The 23,806-nt window shown below is 42.5% G+C and overlaps 1 protein-coding gene across 6 annotated transcripts in view; it reads left to right on the top strand.

The window, feature by feature from the left end:
• The window catches only part of ATP2B2 (ATPase plasma membrane Ca2+ transporting 2), a 512,499-nt gene that overhangs the window by 407,832 nt on the left and 80,861 nt on the right, over positions 1 to 23,806 (top strand). For all 6 annotated transcript variants that reach the window (XM_019537048.1, XM_019537047.1, XM_019537046.1 and 3 more), the window contains 4 exons: positions 2,267 to 2,446; positions 3,725 to 3,812; positions 20,647 to 20,753; positions 21,888 to 22,079. In XM_019537048.1, the coding sequence (XP_019392593.1) occupies positions 2,267 to 2,446; positions 3,725 to 3,812; positions 20,647 to 20,753; positions 21,888 to 22,079 (567 nt within the window). The remainder of the gene's footprint in view (positions 1 to 2,266; positions 2,447 to 3,724; positions 3,813 to 20,646; positions 20,754 to 21,887; positions 22,080 to 23,806) is intronic.

Below are 23,806 nucleotides of genomic sequence, written 5' to 3'. Positions count from 1 at the left end.
TAATGACCTACTTCTTACTTGTTATATCAGCAGTGTGATTTAGCTGTGAACAGGCAAGTCTCCATGTGCCTACTAAGCATGCTCTGTAGAGCTGTGCTCTGGCCAGGCAGATGGTCCCCCAAGTGAGTGCTATATGCTTACTTTGGTAAGTGCATAAGTATAGGTAAGTCCTAAATTGTAGCCAGCCAAAACCCATGACTAAATGTCAGAAAAGGAGGAGGAGGAAGGCCTTCCTATGTTTTAGCCCAATAGACTAATGGGCAAGGCACTTGGAAGATTTGAGTTATAGGCCCTCTCCCCTCTTATTTTACTGATTCCTGGGTGAATTATCTAATCTCTATGCTACTAGGCTAAAACATGAAAGTGTGCTCCCCCTTGTGGTCCATTTTGCTTCTTGCAGGTACACACAGAGGCCTGTTGAGGCCCTTTGGCAAAGTAAAATCTGTAAAAACCAGATTAGTTTGTACTATTTTTATTAATTACTTAGTGCTGTATTACTTATGTGCATGATAGTGTTTCTATCAGGGAACACTGTTCCTTTCTGTACAGAGAAGAAAAATCACCCCTGCTCCACTGTACAGCACCTGTACTTATAAAATCTAATCAGGATATTCCTAGGCAAAGAACTCTCGAATTTTTAATCATAGTCTTTGCTTTTAACAGTCTTGAAGCAAAAATGGTTAGATGTTCTTCCTCAGGTCACTTTAGAGTTATATTGGTTTTGTCTTCCTTAAAATGGGATAGACATGTAGCCTGCAGGATGGATCTGGCCTGCAGAGCTGCAGGATTTTGCCTGTGCCTAAGCCTGCACTGGGGCTGAGTAGTGAGAAGCTACACAAGGGCCAGGGAGCTGCTTCAATGCTTATACACTCCTCTGTACTCCTACTTCCAACTCAGCCTTGCCGCATAGGGCATGGCTCCCCTCTATTTGGGAGCTGCATTCATACCACAACCTGGGAGCAGGGTTGAGGGAAGCAGCAGTGGCATAGAAACAGTTCCCAGCTGAGTGGCTCTAGGGGAGAAGCAGGGAAAGTATCCCCAACACAGCTGATATGCTGCCACAGTATCAGACCAGAGCCAGATTGTTCCAGCCTGTAGCTTGAAAAAGGTTACTGGCCTCTGCTCTAAATGTTATCTCTATTAGACTATTTACTGTAAAAAGACTCTGCTGGAACTATATGCTTCTCTGTCCACAGTGGAACTCTAAACATTGATGAGGAAATATATGAACAAATATGTAATGCAAACTCATTTTTGTATTTTGAAAAGGAATGGGGGTTATCTAGGCACAACCCCCCCCTCCCACCCAAACCCTATGATGCTGTCTCTGTGTATCTCATTCTATGCAAGAGAGAAGCTCTGATCCCAAGTATTCACGAAGATTCCTCTTTTTGCGGATCTAAAGAAATTTGCTGTGTCAGGACTTCCTTGCACAAAGTGATAGTTGGGTGAGAAATTTTAGCAAGGACTTTGAGACTGGCAGACTAAGGTCAATCATAAGATTCCATGTGGCATTCTGTTTTCTAAGTATGGCAAGACAAAGCCAGCTATGTGTCCATGTTGTCAGGTTCCTGTGTACAGATCATGAAATGAGAGCAATTTGCATGAAAACAAATGCATAGCAACAACAACACAGCGCATTAAGTTTCAATATGTATGTACAAAACAAGTAATAAAACAAATGTGCTTTAGTGATGTAGTCAATATTACACAATCAAAAAAGGAAAATGGCATATATGTGGGTGCTGACTTAAGGTGATTTCATTACTTCATTTGCAACTGTAATCTTACTTCTGAATGTCTGTTTTCTGATAGCCTTACCTCTATATTCTTTAAAAGTAGCAATCACTGAAATTACTGATAATATGCTTGCAATTTTATTTCACTACATTTGCAGAATATAATTTCAGAACATAATTGTAAGTAATTTAGCTATTAGAAAAATAACTTTTAGTAATTCAGTTTATCCTTGTAAATTAATGCTTTTCTACTACACAACTTTATTTTTAAATGTATCATCTGTGACATTGAAGAAGACACAGGATTGGCTTTTGTGCAATGAGCACTTTTTTAATGTATCCTTCAGATGGGCAATATTTAGATATTCCTGACGTGTGCGATGACTTTTGGTATTATATGAACCTTCTTATTCTTCCAGAACGTCCTCTGCTTTGAGATATTGCAACTATAGAAAATTAGACAGTGATACCTGTTTTTCCTTATCCTGTAATGCCCCCCTTTTTTTTGTACTTCACTATTTTTGTAGGTCCCAGAAGCAATAAGAAAGTGCCAGCGAGCTGGCATTACTGTTCGCATGGTCACAGGGGACAACATCAATACAGCTCGTGCCATTGCCATAAAGTGTGGAATTATTCATCCAGGAGAAGACTTTCTTTGCCTTGAGGGAAAGGAATTTAACAGAAGAATCCGAAATGAAAAGGGAGAGGTAATTAATAAATTAAACATTAAGTATATTTTCAGGTGTTATGTTTCACAGACTATAGCGGTAGAGACCAAAATATGTTGCATTTCTCCTATACCGTTATGTTTCTTGCTGCAATAGATAAAAGCTCAGCCTTGAAACATAACTGGAGAGATGGTGCTAATTCTAATACTACATCAGTATAATTTTAAATGACATTGAAAATGAGCATGTTATATTTAATCCAACTCTGAACTGGTTAGCCCGACAGTGACTTTTGTGATGCCTTTACTTTGTCCTTATTTCTTAACCATAATCTGTGAGGTTCAAATTTTAAAAGTTCAAATTTAAATATATCAAGAAGCTCTTGGTTGAGGCAGGTGGATAATATACAAAGAACACACTCATATGTCAATGGCAACCTGTACCTTTTGGAGCCAACTTTTGATATCATATATTTCTCCATATTTGGAGCCCTCTGCACTCTCACAATTTTACTCAGCTCATCTCTGTGCATATATTCTATTATCTGACTGTGACAACTAAAATTAGTTCCTACTGTTCTTATATTCTCTTATAAAAGAGCCAACACAGTAACCATTAAGAACAAAAAGGAAAAGTGAACTAGATTCTCCAACTACATCTGCAGTGTTTTTTAACAAAGCAGTTACATTGATGCAAATCTCTTTAAAACAGCATGAAGGCATATTCATAACAGCTCATGAATATTCAAGTATGCACATAAGCCACTGAGGACGTAATCTGGTTTTCAGAACATTAAATATGTTGCTGATGCATAAGATGGAGAACCCAACTCCATTTCTATGTACTAGGTAAAGTTGGCAGAGCTAGCAGTTTGAAACATTGTCTCAGCTGTAGACTAAAAAAGTCTAGTGTGGGAGCCAGTGAAACTCTGTGAAGAAGGAACTTAACACTGATGCTTTTAGAGTCATATTTTGGAGGTGAATTATTCTTCAGGGCAATAAAAAAGTGAATGTCACTATGGTGGATCCTACATCCTGCATCCAGAAATTAAGGCAGTTCAGTATGGCACTGTAATTTTCAGCTGCAAGAGATTCATGAATACCACAAATAAAAGATTATGGCAAATTCATTTTCTCTTGTGACACTATTTTCCTTTTATATAGTCTTGGATATTGCTGGTCAGTCATTTTGGAGAAATCAGACCACTGTATGGGCTGGTTCCCAGCTTTGAGTGTGAAAGGGAACCATCTGCAATGTTGGCACAAACATATTCAGATTTTGCATATTGTAGACTTATGACTATATCATTTTTTTCAGATTGAGCAAGAACGAATTGACAAAATCTGGCCAAAACTTCGGGTACTTGCTCGCTCATCTCCTACTGACAAACACACTTTGGTAAAAGGTAAAAGCAAATGATGTGTATGTGTTGTGTGTTTGTTTGACAGAGAGAAATGGTCTATCTCTTGTCTGTCTCTTTACTTTATTATTATTTGTTAGATTTATGTGCCACTCAAGCTGACAAAGGCTCAGGGTGGCCTGCAGAAGAAAACAAAATAAGTTGCCCCCGGACTGATCATACTGTCATGTAAAAGACATGTTTCCATATTACAGTCCTGACTCATGGTAGCATACTGCTCATAAGGCAGCATGAAGGAAGGAAGGGAAAGAGTAGGGGCTAGGTATGTTATTTCTCATGTTACAATTGTTTCAGCCATGACACAATTTTGACAGACCTCTGTTACTGTACCTGCATTCTACTGGTATAGGAGTGTTGGAGATGTGAATCTTTTTCCCTCTCTGAGAGTCTAGAGTGGGAAAAGCCCTAGAAAATAAATTTTCTAACAAGGTATCTTGTTTTATTAAAGAAACTGGTGTGAGCTATACTGTCAAAATCAAGCATTTGCAGTAAACACAGTATTTATACTGGGGATGATCGATGTTTGTTGGCATAGCTGGAAAACCCATCCTAGAGCATAGGAGACCTTAGTGGTAAGGATAAAACAGATGGAGATAAGGAGAAAGGAAAAGAGAGAAAGAACTCTGGGTTCCATTGCTCTTTGCTCTAAAATGTGAAATTGGTGAGCTTGAGGCCACACTCCCAGGCAGAGGTGTAGCAGGACAGTCGTGTGCCTGTGGTAATAGACACAGATCCTTGGGGCATCATAGATTGCTGCCATGTCAACTACAGCAGCGAAACAGCCACTGTTGCAGCAGTAGCTATTTTTGTCCCCCCTCCCACACCCTGGCAAACAGGCAATACTAGGGTTCCTGCCCTGGTTGCTTGCCCTCGGTTATGTTACTGCTCCCAGGCCTGTTTCTTGAATTGTGGTGGAAGCGTGTACATTTTTTACTATGTTGATTTTTCTCTTCGGTAATTTTTTCATACTTTAGGTAAGTAATAACTCTTTTAATGGGACTATATAGATATAGGACATCAATGGCATTCTACTAGAGTGGAATTTTCCAAAGCATCAAAACATCTTGAGAGTACAAGTTCCATTGAAAGTTAATGGGTCTAATGCTTGTAGGTCATTTAGGCAACTGTGAAAAGAGAACTCGTCTTATGCAAGAATTCTAGCATGGAGCCATGAGCTGTCTTCTGAGGACCAACACCTTCTTTAGGTGTGGTCTACTGGACAAGTCAGATATGTAGCTTTAGCACTCCAGAGATTCTGCGTGTCACTTCTGTCTGTATTCAGCTTTAGCTTTGTCTTAATGCAAGTGCAACCTCAACCTCCAGAGCAGCTCAGAATCAGACAGGCACAAAGGTGGCTAAAGCTACCTGAAGTTCACTTTACCTCTTGGTTATGAGTTCAGTTTACACGTCTAAGAATCACTACACAGAAACTTACCACAGATCCCAAGACCAGTGCATAGCTCTAAAGCTTAACATAGGTGCATGTTGTAGGACTCATACATTTAAATAAATATCTCTAGGGAATGGTTATGGAAGTGAATCATGCAGGATTTTCCCTTTGCAGGAAAATTAAATTATCAGTTGAAAAAAGAAATCAATAGAGCGGAACAGTAGTAATCAACAAAATGATAATTAGATTTACAGTATGTGCATTAAGAGACTGAAAGGGATATACTGTTACAGAATGCTAGTACTGTTAAACGTTTAGAGATCTGATGATGTCAAATGAAAATCAATGAATTGTCTAATGTAGCTTATGAGCAGTTCTACATTGATGTGCAGAATGCTTTAAGGGCAATTAAAAGTTACACTGAATTATTTACTCATGATGCTGACCTGGATAACCTAAAATCTAATTTTTTTACAAGAAGCATACTCTAGTGGAGAAATAGTATCTCTGAAAGAGCCACCCACAGTAACCTGCTACAATACAAAAAGAAGCCCCCCTCCGACTGCACATCCCTGGTAGTCATTTACCACCCCACACTGGAACCAATTAAAAGAATCATCAAACAACTACAGCCTATTGTTGATGAAATTAGACCTTGCAAGAAACATTCCCAACTTCTTAGCTCCTGGCTTTCAAACAACCCCCCTTGCCCAACTCATCATCAGAAGCAAACTCCCCGCAGCTCTGCAGACATCAAATGGGGCATAACTTTGCCTTAACTCTTGGCATGTCTACACAAGACACTATGTCACTGTAGCAATGAGCTACATCACCATACCTTGTTGCTATGGCAGTGTAGCATTTAAAAATAAGCATGTGCCCCCAGGACTGCACAGTACCGGTGGGTACTACACAGTCATTTAGTACGTGCTGAAGCAGTAATGGGAACTCTCATGAAAAATCATGAGGCTCCTGATTTCCAAGTCAAATTAACTCTAACTCATGATCTCTGGATAGAAAGATCAAATCTTGGGACTTTTTCTTGTGGCGTGTGTACAGCAGTGCTGTGCAGGTAAGTCTGTGAAGAGGAAGGGGTGGGGGAGAGGGAAGGGGTCAGGGGCAGATCAAGGCTGCCATGGTAAGAGATGGAATGGGGCTGGGGCTGGGGCTGGGGCTGGGGAGGGTTGTGGGATGGAACTGTGGGAAGTTTGTTCAGGAATGCAGCATTGTACAGCTCCTGGGGCAAAGGCAGCAGGGTACAGAGCCCCAGCCCGCAGCCTGCTTCCACCCTGGGCACAAATCTGGGGGGCACCTGTCCCCCATGCCTCCCCCAGGGGTACAGCAGGGGCAGGGAGCTGCCCGCCCCTCCCCTGGTGCTCTGTTGCACAGCCTGTGACACATCCTGCCTGCCTGCCTACTTGCCTCTCTGCCTGCCTGCCTGCCTGTGTGTCTGTCTGCTTGTCTTCCCCTCACTCCCAAGCCACTGCCCCCCCCACCCTGCTGCTGCCCCTCACTCCTGAGCCACAGTACCCCACATCCTGCCAGGGTGTGTGGGGACCCCCCTTTGCTGGACTTCAAACCTCACACACACCCACATCCCCCCACACCTTCACAAATAACCCCACCACACAAATACACACTTCAAAAATAGTACCTCATGATTTAGAGTCCAAATCTATTGATTTTTAAGAGTTTGTCTCATGATTTTTTACAGGGTGAGGTTGGCAATACTGTTAAAGCAAGTACTAAATGACTGTGCACTACCAAAAGCTCAGTCAGGGGCATGTGTAGAAGCACCCAATAGACATTTAACCTGTCAACATATCTCCACTACAATCAACATGCCCCCCACAATGAACCAGTCACAATTCATAGATCCTACACATGCCTTTCCCAACATATGATATACCTGAGCCAATAGACCAAATGCCCTCATGGGTGAAACCAAGCAACAACTACATACCAGAACGAACTCTCACAGAAAAAATAAGGACAATGGATACACATCAGTAGCAGCACTTTGTTTCACAGAACAGCTACTCCTTTTTTGATGTCAGTCTCATTGTGCTCAAGGGACATCTACCAAATACCCTTAAAAGTGGGAACAAAATTTCATAAGCTGGCTGGACACTAGGAACCAAGCAGTGAACATTGTTTATATGACACACTATAATCTACCTGATTCCTGAAATTCTTCCTACATACCACGTATGGTAATGATACCCCTCCCTTTTGATAGGTCTCCCGGTAATCAAGATTCTTTTCTTCTTTTGTTTGCCTGATACCACCAGGAATTTCTTCCCTTTCCAGTTTCATAGACCTACCCACTGTTCTTAACAGCTCTGCTTGCTTCCCTCCCCACACCTGATGAAGACCGCTTTCCCTTTGAAAGCTTGCCTAACTGTATCCCAGTTATACAGTTGGTCCAATAAAAGATAGAGGTAGTTAGTTGTGTTAGTCTGAGGTCAGACAGAAGGCAGGGTAGATATAGGCTATCTAAATAAGATATACAGAGAGTGCACGCTTATGTGAACTATCACAGCTACAATGCCACTCAACAGTACCATTTTAATATTCGCTAATTTTGGTCTTTTTGCCAAAAGCTATGTGTTTCTCAGATACTTGAGGTACAGAGATAATTTTCATGTATTTGATATATTAGATATGCTCTGGGGAAGAACATATACATCAGAAAATCATTTTTTGATATTTCATTTTTAATGGAATCTAGATAATGGAGGAAGTATTATTTCTATTTAACATGTTACAATTCTACCCATCAGAAAGATTAAAGGACTGGAAAGAAAGCATTGTTCAGCATTTCAAGTTGGGAAGACGTTGCTTTGTTAAATATTTAAAACTACTGTCAGTCTTTGGACTAGATCAGGTTAGAAAAAAATTGTCAAAACTGTTTATCGTCAGAAAAAGCCATTTAAACAAAACCAAATGTTTGCCAAGTCATATCAGTTTTCAGTAAATGTTCCTATGGAAGAATTTTTAAAATAAAAAAGTTTACCATTTCAGAATGTTGAAATTCTGTTCATATTTTATTTTATATATTGTTTTTTTTATTTATTTTTGCATTATGTTTTTATTATTTCATGCCATGGCAGTATTAGCTGTGCAGTAATGTGACATAGCAATTGAAATACTCTAATACTTTTATTCTGTATTTAAAAAATAGCAGATTGGCTTCTTAGTACAGACTAAAACATCTCTTTTCCCCCTAGATCTATAAAACCAAATATGCCTTTAGAATACTAATTAGAAGAACAGTGCTATTCAGTATACTTCTATTAGCCTGGAATGGTTTTCTGGGAGATTGAAAAGAGCTATTCTTCCGTTGTTTGTTAATTTTTTTCATTATAATGTACAATAAAGATACTTTGCTCTGTTTCAGTCAGTACTAAATGGCAACTTGTCTTACTTATTTTAAAAGTAATAATAATTTTAAAAAGAGTATTTTCAGCTACTATATTTTGACATATTGTGACATGTCCCAACTGACCATACAGCTACTGACATGTCATGAAATAATTAAAAATAATTAAAAATCATACTGTTAGAAATAGTTTTCAAGACCCTATTCCTGCATGCATTTATTGACTTCCTTTATGTGCATAATCCAGGGGATTACTCATGCAAGCATTTGCAGAGTCAAGGATTAAAAATTAATAAAACTGAAAAAATCCCTGCACTCACTGGCTGTATCGGTGGCAATCAGGGCCTCTGAGGGCTTGTGGTAGAGCCCCCCATGCAGTGTGGGGCAGTGGGGATTTCCCACCCCACCTGGCAGCCAGATGACAGCTATCCCATGATGCAGGTGCAGAGTGGCACGGCAGGGCACTGTGCACTGTCTGGGAGCTGGGGCCACTGGAGCTGAGAGGTGCTGGGTTCTGGGTGACAAGTGAAGCTGGCCCAGCTCTCACACAGTATGTGGCACTCTGCCGAACTGCGATTCACCCACATGATGTGACAGATGCTGCACGGGTGCCAAGCGGTGGGGGCGGCACCCCCGTTGCCCCCCCACTGCCCCATAGGGGGCAGCCATGGGAGCTTGTCCTGTGGTTCCCCCCGCTGGGGCAGAGTTAGACACAGCCAAAGGAGCCACAGGAGAACCTGCAGCCACCTGGCTGTGCCTGCCTCTCTCCAGCCGATCCAAATCTCTCTGAATCTTTTCTGAATTGATTTGGCGGCTTGGGATTCAATTTGGACCTCTTAATGGGTCTCCTGATTCAATTCAGATTCAGAAATTCAGCTGCAGAATCAGGCCGAATCTCCTCCAAATTGAATCGGCAACTGAAGCTTCACACAGCCCTAATATTTAAGTGTCTTTCATGCTGCAATGGAGTGGGAAAATGTAAGGATTGCAAAACCACAAAAATAAGTATGAGGCTTAATGAGAAGAAGGTGTTTATACTGTAGCTCATATTAACCTTAACACTTTAAGCCCCAATCTGTTATTTTATTAACTGAGAGACTATACCATTTAAAAATTAGGAGGTAAAAGTAAATAACTGTGACATTAAAAAATATATAAATGTAATTTTAAATGCTTATATTACAGTTGTGAAATAAAATCATATACATATTTTTAAATAAGGTTATAATTCATACTTGTATGAAAATATCTTAATGTTAGTGTACCTTGAATCTCTGTTTATTTCTAGATAAGCTGTTTTACAATTTTTTCAGTTCATTAGTGGATGGGGAAAAGGGCATCTAAATTATATTCTGTTCTATTCTTTTAAAGCAAACAGTCCTACCCATTGACTCTAAGGGTGGCAATGCTAATAAGAGCCACTGAAATAAAGTGGTATTTGTTTTGTACTGAACTGAACTGCAGTGAAGTGAAACCTGAGACTCCACTTGCTGATGACTTTGATCTGAGCTGTGAGTGGAAAGGGGTTTCCTTGTAAATTAAATTGAAGATACACTTGCTGACTAATATTCTCTGTAATATTACCCAGAGCAGATTAGATCTAATAGCTGCCTCATGAGGGGAGACATGTGATCTGAGATATTTCATTTTAAGTTATTTACAGGATCTTGTTCTGGGTGGCAGGTAATGGCTGCTTTTGGCTATGCACAAAGAGCACAAGGAATGATCTTTTCCTTCTTAAAAGAATTTGCATAATTTGTATGAAAAACTGAAACCTATAAACCTTTGCTCTTCCTCCTGAAGTCAGGTTCAAATAATCTTTCAATATAGTATACTCTATTTGGAATCATATTGAGCATGTTAAATATTGAAGTGGTTCAATGTAGATATATTCAGCACAGCTTGTTGCCAAACAGATTGTGCTGAGGTATAAAGCCAGAAAAATTTAAGAAGAGGTAGTTTGGGTGGGAGGTCCTCCTTGACCTTGAAGTTGGACTCCCATATTTCACTGTATGTTAAGTTTCTCTAAGTATGTATCTAAATTAAGTAAATCTATTTATCTTACCTTTTCTGCCTGTCCCTTAAAAGTCATCAACTGAAATCAAGCTATTTTATTAGAGCATCTCTGTATATATGGAGCTGCAATGAAAAACCCATTCTCTGAATCAGAATTCTGTCAGATCCTAACTGTTTGCATTCTCTACAGACCACTACAACAGTTGTTTTCCAAGCACAGTATCATAGGTAATGGTCATATTAAAAGACCTTGTCCTAGGTGTATCTGCTTTTGTTTACTTTCATAGACTTATAAAAAAGTGGGATTGGGAGGGACTTCAAAAGGTCATCTGATCCAACTTCCTGCTTAAGGCAAAATTGCCCCTGACAGAGTCATTCCAGCCAAGTTTCATAGTTGGTAGGGTTGGGAGGGACCTAAGCAGATCATCAAGTCTGACCCCCTGCCATGGACAGGAAGGGATGCTGGGGTCAAATGAGCCCAGCTAGGTGGCTGTCTAGCATCCTTTTGAAGACCACCGGGGTAGGGGTGAGCACCACTTCCCTTGGAAGTTGGTTCCAGCTCCTAGTCCTCTGGCACCTCACCAGAGCACCACGAGTGCTCATAAAGCTGTGCCAGGGGTCCTGCATTGATTTCTGCCAATTCCCTAAGCACCCTGGGGTGGAGATCATCAGGACCTGCTGATTTGAACATGTCTAGTCCCTCCAGAAGTTCCCTTACTAGGTCCTCATTGACCTTAGGACTGGTTGCGCCTCCCTTGGGTCCATCCAGAATCCCAGTGGGGGGGATGCCCCTGTCCCTGCTCAGAAAAATGGAAGCACAGAATCTCTTAAAGAGATTAGCTTTGTCATCAGGTGCTACCACCAGATTACCAAGCATGTCCTGCAGAGGACCCACATTACTTGGTACCTTATTTTTACCCCCGTATGTTTTTAAAAAAGGACTTCTTGTTATCTTTGATCCAGGTTGCTAGTCCCAGTTCCATCTCTGCCTTAACTTTCCTAATAGCCCCCCTACAATCTCCAGCCAGGAGGTATAATCCTCCTTGGTAATGGCCCCTTCCTTCTATTGGGTGTATGCCTCCTTTTTGGCTTTGAGATGTTTGTGGATGCTTTTGGTAAGCCATCTGGGCTTTTGAGCACTCTTGTCCCCTTTGATCTGCATGGGGATTGTCACCTTTTGGACTTGGAGGATCATCTCCTTAAGGAATGATCACTCTTCTTGGACTCCCAACAACCCTCCCCTCCAGGACCTCAGTGCCTCCCCGACTAGTCTCCTTACTATAATTGAAATCCATCCTCCTGAAGTCCAGGGCTGCAGGCCTTTGCCACCCTGGCCTTTGCCATCCTGCGCTGGATGGTAAATTCCAGTAGGCGATGATAGCTATTGGCCAGGTGGTTGAGCACCCACAGTGTCTAACCTGCTTTTAAAACTTCCAAGAATGGAGATTCTACGTTATGTCTGAGTAGCCTGTTCCAAGGCTCAACCACTCCACTAGTGAAAAAGTTATTCTTAATATCCAACCTATGTTTTTCTTGCTGCAAAGTAATACCATTTTACCCCTCGGGTAAGGGCTGGAAGTAGCAGCCAGAGGAGGGAGGGGGAGCCCAGAGACTCCAGCTGCTGTTGCAGCCAGAGTGATGGGGGGAGGGGTGGAAGGGGAAGCAGGAGCAGCCAGGTGAAACTCCAGGGGTGCACCTAACCCTTCATGAGCTGCTACTTGGAGAGCTCCCTGACTCCTCCAGCATACTGGGAGTATGAAGAAGAGGGAAATGGCTGTTTCCCTGAAATAGGGAAAAAGCCCTGAACCAAACCCCACATGCAGGGGCATCCAGAGTGGCAAAAAGCAGTGGCCCAAATTTGTGCTGCTATTTTTGTTGCAGCAAACACATGCCCCACACTTGTGCACTCATCTGGATGTGACCTCCTGATTTTTTTCTTTGGCTGAATCAGAAAACATATTGGCATATGTTGAAACATTTGCCCCTTCTCATCCTCTCTATCCTACTTTGAAAATGCAATTACAGATTCTGACTTAAGCAACTTCAATTGGAAGACTTCATGCACCAACTTCCATATGCTCTTAGGGCTAAAGATACTTGATTTTTTAAGCAAGTGAAATGTCATTTTATTGCAAGCTGTATATTGTGATTTTGTGATAACTGGGTAAGTGATTGTGGTGTTTAGGCACTTGGAAAGATTACATTTTCTGAATGAGTCTTGTGGCATCTCCATTATTAAGTTTTCCTGCCCAGTTCTCAGCTCATCTTCTGTGAATGAATAGTCCCTTTGTTTTACCCAAGATAACACATCATCTCTCTTTTCCTTCAGCCTTGTTCACATTTGTCTGCCATCATCTTTGTCTTCCAGTGGTCCTAAATAAGCATTTGCACATCTGACCAACCAGGACACCAGCCTAGACTGAGGGCTAGTCGCAATGCATGGGTGATTTGTATTGGAGAAGGTCACCATTGTGTAAATCTGAGATTAGTTTTTTAAAAGGGCTACAAGAGCCAGGTACAGCCAGTGGTAAAATTGCTTTTTTTTTTTTTTAACTTTAAGTACCCTAGACAGTCAGTAGTTGGCTTTGCAATTAAAGACCGAACTGAACTTGGCGCTTTTATTTTTTCTTGGTATATGACAAACCAGAAATTTGTCAAGAGTGATCAGATAGTTATTTCTCTGATACAGTCCTTTTTTTTATGGTTTCCATAGAGTAGGTTGGTTGAGGAGAGAAAAACCCTTTGGGGAGAAGGTGTCAGCATTAGAAGGTACCAGGTAATGATACTGCTTTGAGAGATCATAAAAACAATGAGTTGTAGTAGCTCTCTTCCACTTGTGGTATTTGGCAAATGAATTGCATATTATTTTTTATGCAGTTTTCACCCTAATGAGCATGGATGTGAGTAGATAGGTACCTGATTTGGTAGAATTTCCTAGTTTTGCAAGGCTGAAACCTATAGTTAGTATTGTAGTACATATCATTAAAGTAGAATTGAATAAATTCTTCCTATTTTGTCTGAGTTATGTCTGGGATGATCCCAGAGCAAATGAGACCAGATGAATTTTTAAAAATAATAGCACTCTTTTCAAATTTGTATCTATCTATAAATTCATCGCTATGTACATGCTCATTCAGCAGTAGCATAACTAAGGGGGGGTGACTGGGACAGTAGCCTTATGTGCTGCTTTTGGCAGGTGGGGAGTAGTAAGCAGCAGCTGCTGCAGTGGCAGCTGGCCAAACTACCACCATCAGTGCCAGACCAGCCACCGCTGCCCCCTCCATTGCTGCTGCCTAGGACATGGAGCTGCCATGTTATGACTTTTTTATTCAGCATGTTTTTTAAGAAACATATTACATAAAAATAGTACTGAAATTGGAAAAAGGCATCCCTCTCAGAATAATTGCTCTCAAGACCTTACTCTCTAACATACTTGTGGGCAGCTGAAGAAAAAGTACTACACTAGAATAGTAAAAAGAGAACTTTCAAGCAGGTGAGGACATCTTTGTAAATTACATAAAACAAATGCGGCTCCTGTTAGACTCCCTAGGCACAGACAGAAGTGCAGTTCCCCACTGTAACTCATAATGCTTCACAAGAAGCATTATGAGTTACAGTAATCCCCCAGACTCAACAGGCAATTGCTGTTGGGTCCTGAGGTTGGGAGATTAAACTGTAATTTAGAGCGGCTCTGAGTCTGCAGCCACTTTCCCCTAGCCTTGCCCCTCCTCCCTCCCAGCCCTGGTGCCTCTTCAAAAAGGGAGCGGGGGAAAGGAGTGGAGGGAGCTCATTCTGGGGATTGCCTAGCTGGTGCTGGAGGGTGGGGCAGGTTGATTGGAGCTCTCCCAAGTCAGGAGGCTGACACAAATTAACGAAGGTGCTCTGCTTTGTCACAAGGGTTCAGATCTCAACCTCATGTAATGAGGGTTCTGACTGTCATGGGATCAGGCCCTTTTAAAGCACTCTGCAGCCTGCACTTCTGTAAGGGCACAGCTTTAGAGTACTTTCAGTGGCTGATTGCATGACAAAATGTCACTTTTGTCAGTGCCCCCTGTTAGTATCTGATTAAGGCTGGTTACACTGTCATTCAGAGCTTTGTGGAAACAATTAATTGCACTTTACAAATGACTTAACCAATTAACCTTGATCTGTGCCATACACATATCTTAGTTTATAGCAACATTTATACAACTTGTGGGTTGATGCCTCCCTGTAAGGAAGTCAAACAACCTTGTGCCCCCTTAGTTCAACCACTGCTGCTGTTTCCCTCATCTCTGATAGTCTTGTGACCCCCTAATTCTGCTGCCACTGTTACTTCCCTTACTACTGCTTCCTCCTGTGGGTGGCAATTGCTGGAAAAGAAATTGGTGACAATTGAGCAAAGGGGATCAGCATCTGGGGAACTGGCAGCAGTGGCTGAAGTAAGGGAGTGTGAGAGAACTGGCACTGGGGGAAATGGTGGCAACTGCTGAACTGTAGGGGGAGTGAGAGTGGCTGAACTAGGGAGGTGCTAGCAATTGCAACTTTAATTACCATGTGCCCTGTCTTAAGAACCTTTCATGATTTCCTGGGATGTATGCAGAATTTAAGAAGCAAATCCAAAATTGCAGTCCTGAAATTCTACTTTCGTGGCTGTCTAACTGTGGAGGTGCCAAAATGTCACAGGTACCACTCTTTTTGGCCATTCATTTCTCAGACACCAATAGCTTTTATTTCATGCATATCCAGAAATGCACCTGGATGTGTTTAGTAAGGCTGTGCAAAATTTTGGCAGCCCTTTCATTTCAGAGTTGTTTCGGCCTGTTTTGAAATGGAAGGCTCTGAAACAGTCTGAAATAAAATTAAAACATGCAAAACATTTGGAAATGTTTTGGATGTTTCAGATGTTTTCAAGCTAGGCTGCAGGGAAACAGAAACTAAGAAGAGGAACAGGGAAGAGGGGCAGATGGACTGAAGTGATATTGACATCTGTAGCTGGCCAGTGTCTTCAATCTGTCCCTAAGTTCCTTTCCAATCCCAGTGTTCTGGGGGAGGGACAGCAGCCTGCTGTCATCCAGCACATCTATCCGGGGGGCAGCTCCCCACGGGAGGAGTCTGGCACAGCCCCACAGCCCTCCTGGGGGGTGTGGGCCCTTGGATCTGTGTGCAGGATGACAGGGAACTGCTGCTGTTGGCTGGGGCCAGCACCAGCACCTGAGTCTTTTTGGCACAGCCCATGCCGAGCACAGCTAGGTGAGCCACAGGAGAAGCCCTCATGGCTCCCCTGCCCTGCCCATCCCCATCCCCCACCCAGGATCTGGTACTTAAAAAAAAAAAAAAAGATGTGCACTCACTGGCTCTGGCAATGGCTGTCAGGGCCCCTGAGGTCTCATGGCAGAGCCACCCCATGCAGCTCAGAGCAGTGAGGGGCAGCAGGAATCGCTTCCCTTGCTTGGCACCCACATGGCAGCCTGCCATGGCACAGGTGCAGTGTGGCTCGGCAGGATGCTGCACACTGTCTGGGAGCTGGGGCTTCTGGGGCTGAGTGATGCCAGGCTGCAGCTGACTGGGGAGAGGTAGGCACAGCTGGAGCCTGGATGTGCCTGCCTCTCCCTGACTGATCCAAATCTCTGAAACAGCATTGAAACTCTGAAACAGATTCAGCCAAATGAAAACGGAGCAGTGATCCAAAACACTGAAATGAATCACTGTCCTCCAAAACACCCAAATCCAAAATCAAAATGAGACGTAGCTGTGTTGCGCAGCCCTAGTGTTTAGACCGCAGCCCAGCCTATTTCTGTTTCCTACTGCGACACAGCTGCTCCCAAATCCCCCCTCCCACCTGCTCCTGCTGGCATGTGGCAAACCCAGAACTGCACTGGTGAAGCCATTCTCCAGTGGCTTCTCTCAAGTATATAACAGTAACTATCCAATACTTGTCTATAAACCCCCCCCCGAAAAAAAAACACCCAAACCCTTTCATTATTTAGCCTGTTTTCATATGGAAGTAAAAGTTAGGGTGAAGATAATCCTATGACTAAAGTACAGAACTTCTTGTCCTTTGGCAATAGCTTAATATCTATATGTCATTTCCTCCATTCTATAAGGGGTGTGGAGAAATAATTCATTCATACTATCAACTTTATCCTTTGAGATTCCTGGAACAATGGTATCATGAAGCACTCTTCCTCCTTCTCCTCCTATTACAACAACCCTAAAATATGTTAGTCATCCAGAACTTTATATTTATAAAGTCATGTACTGAGGAAGAAGAGATGGGTTGAGGTTGTCAATCAAAGACTGTGGCGCTGGTGTCATCATGAAGGCTTTGGCTTCCATGATCACAGTACATTCTTTGGTGAGAGAGGCAGTGGTCTGCTGTGGGAGAGATGGTCTCCACCTCACTCTGCTGGGGAGGAGGCTTTTCTCAGCCAGACTGTCTGACCTGCTCAACCAGGCTTTAAACTAAGCCTGCCAGGGGTTGGGGGGAGTATCACCACTGCTAGCCCTCTGAGCAACTCTTGTAAATTTAGTAGGCTGAGGCACTTAAGGGAACCCACCCCTACCCTAGTCCTGGAATGATCTGTGGGGAAGGCAAGGGTCCCCAATGGGACATTTTCCTGTCTGTATACCAATGCAAGGAGCTTGGGGAATAAACAGGATGAACTGGTCCTCCTGCTAAACAAGAATAACTATGACCTCATAGGGATAATGGAGACCAGGTGGGGTTCCACCTGTAACTGGGCCACAGGTATAGATAGCTATACCCTGTACAGGTGTGATCATACAGATAAAAGAGGTAGGGGTGTAGCCCTTTATGTCATGGACAGCTACCCATCCCTCCAAATCAACATTGGCACCTAGGAGGGATGACTGGAGTCTCTCTGGCTCAAAATATGTGGGGAACATGGCTCAGGGGACATCATGGTAGGAGTCTACTACAGACCTCCTAAACAGAAACAAGAGCTGGACCAGGAATTCACCAGGGAACTGGCTGAGCCTGCACACTCTAGGTGCACAGTTGTCAACTACCCAGACATCTCATGGGAAGAGCGCTCAGCCAAATCCAATTGGTTGCAAAGCTTTTTCACATGCGTGAATGAGTTCTACCTGACTCAAGAAGTCTATGGGCCCACAAGAGGTATAGCATTGTTGGACCTGGTACTGGCCAAAGGGGATGACCTAGTTAGTGACCTAAGAATCAGTGGGAAGCTGGGTGGTAATGACCATGAGCTGATCACCCTTACAAAAGCTGGCAAGTCAGTCAGGAATACTGAAATCCTCAGCTTCAGGAAAGCTGACTTTGACAAGCTCAGGAGGCCCATTGTCGAGGCCCTAAGGAACCATGAATTGACGGGAAGAGGAGTCCAAGAGGAGTGGTTGCTCCTCAAGGGAGCGATCCTGACAGCACAAGGGATGGCCATCCCATCTCAGAGGAAGAGTAGCAAAAGGGCGCAGCAACCCCTTTGGCTCAGCAGGGAACTCGAGGACTTCATATGCCTCAAAAGGGAGAATTATAAAGAATGGAAGAATGGATGTACCACCAAGGATGAGTACTCAGCACTGGTCCGTACCTGCAGGGAGCAGATCAGGAAAGCCAAGGCTGCAGCTGAGCTCCATCTGGCTTCACATATCAAGGATAACAGAAAGTCCTTTTTCAGACATGTAGGGAGTCAAAAAAAGCAAGGGTAACATTGGACCCCTGCTAAACTAAATGGGACAGCTGATAACCAATACTCAGGAAAAGGCCAACCTGCTTAACGGGTACTTTATGTCAGTCTTTCATCAGTCCAATGGGGCCGCCCTGCCTAGCAAGACGTGGGATGGCCAGGATGAGGGCATATTTATACCCAGCATCGGTGTTGATCTAGTAAAGGATCACCTTGAAAGGCTGGATGCCTTCAAGTCAGTTGGTCCTGACAGATTACACGCTAGGGTACTCAAGGAGCTGGCAAGTGTCATAGCCCAAGCATTGGCAAAAATATTTAAAAAATTGTGGTGCTCAGGTGAAGTACCTGAAGACTAAAAGAAAGCCAGTGTGCTACCCATCTTCAAGAAAGGGCAGAAAGTAGATCCTGGGAATTACAGGCCAGTCAGATGGACCTCAATCTCTGGTAAGATTCTTGAGAAAATTATCAAGGAGACCCTTCTGGACAAGCTGGCTGAAGGCAATATCCTAAGGGATAGCCAGCATGGGTTTGTTGCGGGTAGGTCTTGTTTGACCAATCTCATTTCCTTCTATGACCAGGTGACCTATTACCTGGACAAGGCAGAAGAGATTGATGTCATATACCTGGAATTTAAAAAAGCCTCTGATCTGGTGTCCCATGACTTCCTCATGGAAAAATTGGCCAGCTGTGACCTCAGCTACACCACAGTCCAATGGCTGGGAAATTGGCTTTGAGATTGGACTCAGAGAGTAGTGGTCAATGGCAGTGAGTCATTACAGCTCTCTGTAACCAGTGGCATCCCCCAAGGCTCTGGCTTTGGACTGGTTCTCTTCAACATCTTTATCAACGATGTGGACACTGGTGTCAGAAGCTCACTGGCTACGTTTGCCAATGACACTAAACTTTGGGGCATAGTATCCACACCTCAGGACAGGCTAGTGATCCAGGCTGACTTAGTATCAAATGTCATCAGGTTTGTGTCTGCCCACCTAATAAGCTTATCCGATAAATGCAAGGTACTCCACCTCAGGGAAAAATCCCTGCAGCGTACTTATAGGCTTGGCAGTGTTACGCTTGCTAACACCACTGCAGAAAGAGACTTGGGGGTCATGATTGACCACAAGATGAACATGAACCACCAATGTGATGTCACAGCTGGTAAAGCAAACAAAACCCTGGCTTGTATCTATAGATGCTTCTCAAGTAAATCTCAGGATGTCATCCTCCTGCTGTACCCGGCCTTGGTGAGTCTGCAGCTGGAGTACTGCATCCAATTCTGGGTTCTGCAATTCAAAAAGGATGTTGAGAAGCTTGAGAGAGTCCAAAGGAGAGCCACACACATGATCAGAGGGCAAGAGAATAGGCCCTATGAAGAGAGGCTGAGAGCCATGGGACTCTTCAGCCTGGAAAAGCACAGGCTCAGGGGGGACCTGATGGCCACTTATAAGTACACAAAGAGTGTTCATCAGGATCTGGGAGAACATCTGTTTACCAGAGCACCCCAAGGAAAAACAAAAACCAGCAGTCATAAACTCCTACAAGATCATTTTAGGCTGGAAATAAGAAAAAAATTCTTTACTGTCTGAGCCCCCAAGACCTGGAATAGACTCTCTCCAGATGTGGTGCAGGTACCTACTCTGGATTTATTCAAGAAACACTTGGATGCTTATCTTGCTGGGGTCCTTTGACCTTAGCTGACTTCCTGCCCCTGGGGCAGGGGGCTGGTTTAATGATCTTCCAGTTCCCTTCCAGCCCTATCGTCTATGAAATCTATAATATCTTTTAATTCTCAGTTCATTTTTTGCAAAACTGACCATATCCCTGTAAAATGCTAATTTGGCTCCAACTATATAGCAGTCATCAGTGGGGTTTTCCATCTTGGGCTAAACTGATTCCTGGGAGACATCCCAATACAGCAGATGTCCCAATTAAGGGCACAATTTAGGAAAGCACTTGCATGCTTACTTTAGGCAGATGCTTAAGTTTATTCCCATTGAACAAGACACTTCAGATTGTGCTGAAATCATCTGGAATTTAATTAGGGAATTGTGTTCTAAACAGATTATATTGTGACACAACAGTTCAAGTAATAGACATCTTCAGCTCTTATAGGCATCACATAAAAGGCTAATTCCCATACCCTTTGAATTTAATGAAAATTTTTCCAGTGATTTGACAGGCTGGAGGACCGGGCCCCATATAATCCTTACTCCTAGTGTCATGTTGCTTGCCACATCATTTTTCTCTGAATTAAGTCTGTTATTCTCTTTGGAATTTGCGATGTGTTATCCTAAACAGATATTTTGTTTCAGAAAGGAACCTGTTTATTTGAAAGTAAGTATTTTCTACTGCTAACAATGTACTGTCTTTTATTTTTTGCAGGTATTATTGATAGCACACAGGTGGAACAGAGGCAGGTTGTAGCAGTGACTGGTGATGGAACCAATGATGGACCAGCACTTAAAAAAGCTGACGTTGGCTTTGCAATGGTATATTTTGTAACACATCTTTTTGCTGCTTTTGTTGTATTATAGATTTGCCAAAAGAAAGTTTCTCTGTTTATACTGTGTTGGTAGAGAATAAAGATGTATATGCAGAAGTTACAGATGTCTGGCAGTGGTTTTAATTATGAGATTTTTGTGACACTTCAGAGCCCAACTTTACCTACAGGGATAAACAGAGAAATCTTGATTAGTTTGATTCTATTTTTTTGATCAAAGATTAATATTGAACACATGCAGAATCCTAATACCACTTCAGGAAAACTGCATCTATTTCTCTTCCTACTATCAGAAGAGGAGGAGATAGGGCAATAGTCTGACAATCTACCTCCAAATACCAGATACATAGATTCATAAATGCAGGGTTGGAAGGGACCTCAACAGATCATTGAGTCCAACCCCCTGCCTAGGCAGGAAAGAGTGCTGGGGACCCCAGCCAGATGCCTATCCAGCCTTCAGATGTTAGTCCTTTCTATATTTTTGGAAGTTCTTCAGTTGAATCTGAAGGAATTTTTCATTGTCCAAATAAATGCTGCTGCATTTACACTGATTTGTACAATTCCAGTTTCTATTGGCAGTTATGTTTGTGTATAGTAAAATATAAAAAAACCCCCAAAACTACAATCCAAAAGGAATCACCGCAGCCTCTAGAGGTTAACTCCCTCATTTGCTGTCAGCTGATATCTTTATACTTCAGTGGTTTATGTCCTTTTGCAGCAACACCTGGTTAGAGCAACAACTGTTCACCAGCAGCATTTCCCCTAGGAATATTTCCTTACCATGTATCCAGATGATGCTCTCTACAACAGCAACCATTGCTCTGAAGTAACAAAGCACCAGCATGTTGCTACTAACAGGCTTCGACTGACACTCAAAAAGTTCATCATAGACTGTCCCCTGCTCTTTACCACTTTTGCCTCCTTCTTGTTCTAAACTTCCCCAAGCCAAACCAAAGAACAACTTCTTGCCTAGCATGTCCAAGAAGCTGAGTGTACTCTTCAATTACTATAATTTCATGCTGCCATCAGCATGAAAATGTACTATGGGGAGACCTATTTTCTAGCTGCTCCTTATACTTTCCTGTAAGTAATTTTTATTGTAATTTTCTGCAATTTTTTCCAGGGTATTGCAGGCACAGATGTTGCAAAGGAAGCTTCTGATATCATTCTGACAGATGACAATTTCAGTAGCATTGTGAAGGCTGTAATGTGGGGTCGCAATGTCTATGACAGTATCTCCAAATTCCTGCAGTTCCAGCTCACGGTTAATGTTGTTGCTGTTATTGTGGCTTTCACTGGGGCATGCATTACACAGGTAAGAATGCAGAGACAAAAGAAAACAGGGATACTAGCCTGACTGATTGACTAAAGAACCAAATAGTTTTACTACTTTTCAGCATATTTCTAAGTGTATCACCATCTTATGTGTCATTCCTATGGTACTTTTAGAAAGAAGATTTCCTGGGAATTGTTAATAATAGATTAGAGTCATATCTAGATTTATCAGTCATAAACATATGTCCACAAATATTGCTTTTCATGAAGTGGGGGATATGATTTACATTCAGTCTAGTTTCAAGCAGTCATTTAGAGATAATCTTATCTAGAAAACTTTCTGCTAGTAATGAGAAAATTGTGTGCTTTAAAATGGATCCTTGTACTTTCTAATCCAAGTAACCATATAAAATAAGTTTTAGCAGCTAGACTTGGGTTTTCTGGTTAGTTTTTAACCAGAATAATCCACTCTAATTGCTAATTGGAGATATGACTATTCTAGCTCACATTTTTTAGCAACAATGTTGAGTTTTACATTCCCATTGGGACAAATGGAGCAAAAACAATTACCCTATTGTAGTTTAGCAAAGCACTTATCACTTGCTTAAATACCCTACCAAACTAGTCTACTAACCCTTAGTAATGGAACCAAATGACATTTTTAAATGTCCATTAACAACAACTCTCTTCACATTCAAAGCAGACTAACATATTCCTACATGCATTAGTGGTCTGGTTGACCAGATCTCTAAGATCTGCTACAAATAACAGACAGTGGGTGCATCTGCATGACACATGCAATTAATGTGAATTAATAAACACGGGTGCATATTGCAGAGGAGGTTATTACTTCTGGGCACTATGTTTATACATGCAAGTGGGACTGCAGCATGCTGACCTGGATTGGAACAGCCCCATTTGGCACGGAGCTCAGGTGGGTAGGTCTGCCAACCCGGGGTTCCTCCGCCCCAAGCCAGTGTGCTGTGGAGGGGCTGGCTGGGGTACAAGGCTGCTCCAGTGAGGGGCTAGCCAGCAGGCAACCCCCTGCATTGTAGCATTCTCATACCCCATCCAGTGCCATCAATGTCTACACATGCATTGTTGCACAGAAAATAATGCTCCCACATTACTAGTATTTTCAAGTACTAACCTACGGTGGTATTTATTAGCTTACTGCACCCTAATAGGGCTTCATGTGTACCTGCAGAGACTTTATTGTGGAGCTAATTAGCCAGCTCCATGGTAAACATCTCATGTGGACACACCCAAGATAATCTAGCTACATCTCTTGCAAAAAGCATGTAAAAAACCACAAAAATGCCACTTTAAAACCATCACTTCCTAATAAAGAAATACTTATTAATGCTTATTTTAAATTAAGTTTATTACAGTAATAGGGAAGTATTTTTTATAATTAGTGAAGCATGAGAAGTCTCTTTCTCTGGAAGAAAAAAGTCACTGGTATCATTTTTAGCATTTTCAGTATGTCTCCAAAAAACATGTTCTTTAAACAAAACCTATGCTCTATATGGGCACTGTTACAAAATCACTGTCCACCCATATAGTTCCCCCCAGACCCATACAGTGTCCCTCCAACCCACTGTACCCCCACATCCACAACCCCCTAAAATCCATCCACAAATCTCAAACCCCTAAACAACTCCCCAAACCCTCCATTCACATACCCAGCCATGAACCACAAACCCCTGAACAAGCCTGATACCCCGCAGAAACCTAATCCCCACAAACTCTACACCCATCCAAAAC

This window comes from Crocodylus porosus, unplaced genomic scaffold (assembly GCF_001723895.1).
Source record: "Crocodylus porosus isolate Cpor-Errol unplaced genomic scaffold, CroPor_comp1, whole genome shotgun sequence".
Lineage (NCBI taxonomy): Eukaryota > Metazoa > Chordata > Crocodylia > Crocodylidae > Crocodylus > Crocodylus porosus.
Note: the sequence above shows the minus strand (reverse complement) of the source record. Positions and strands in the feature narration are given on the sequence as shown.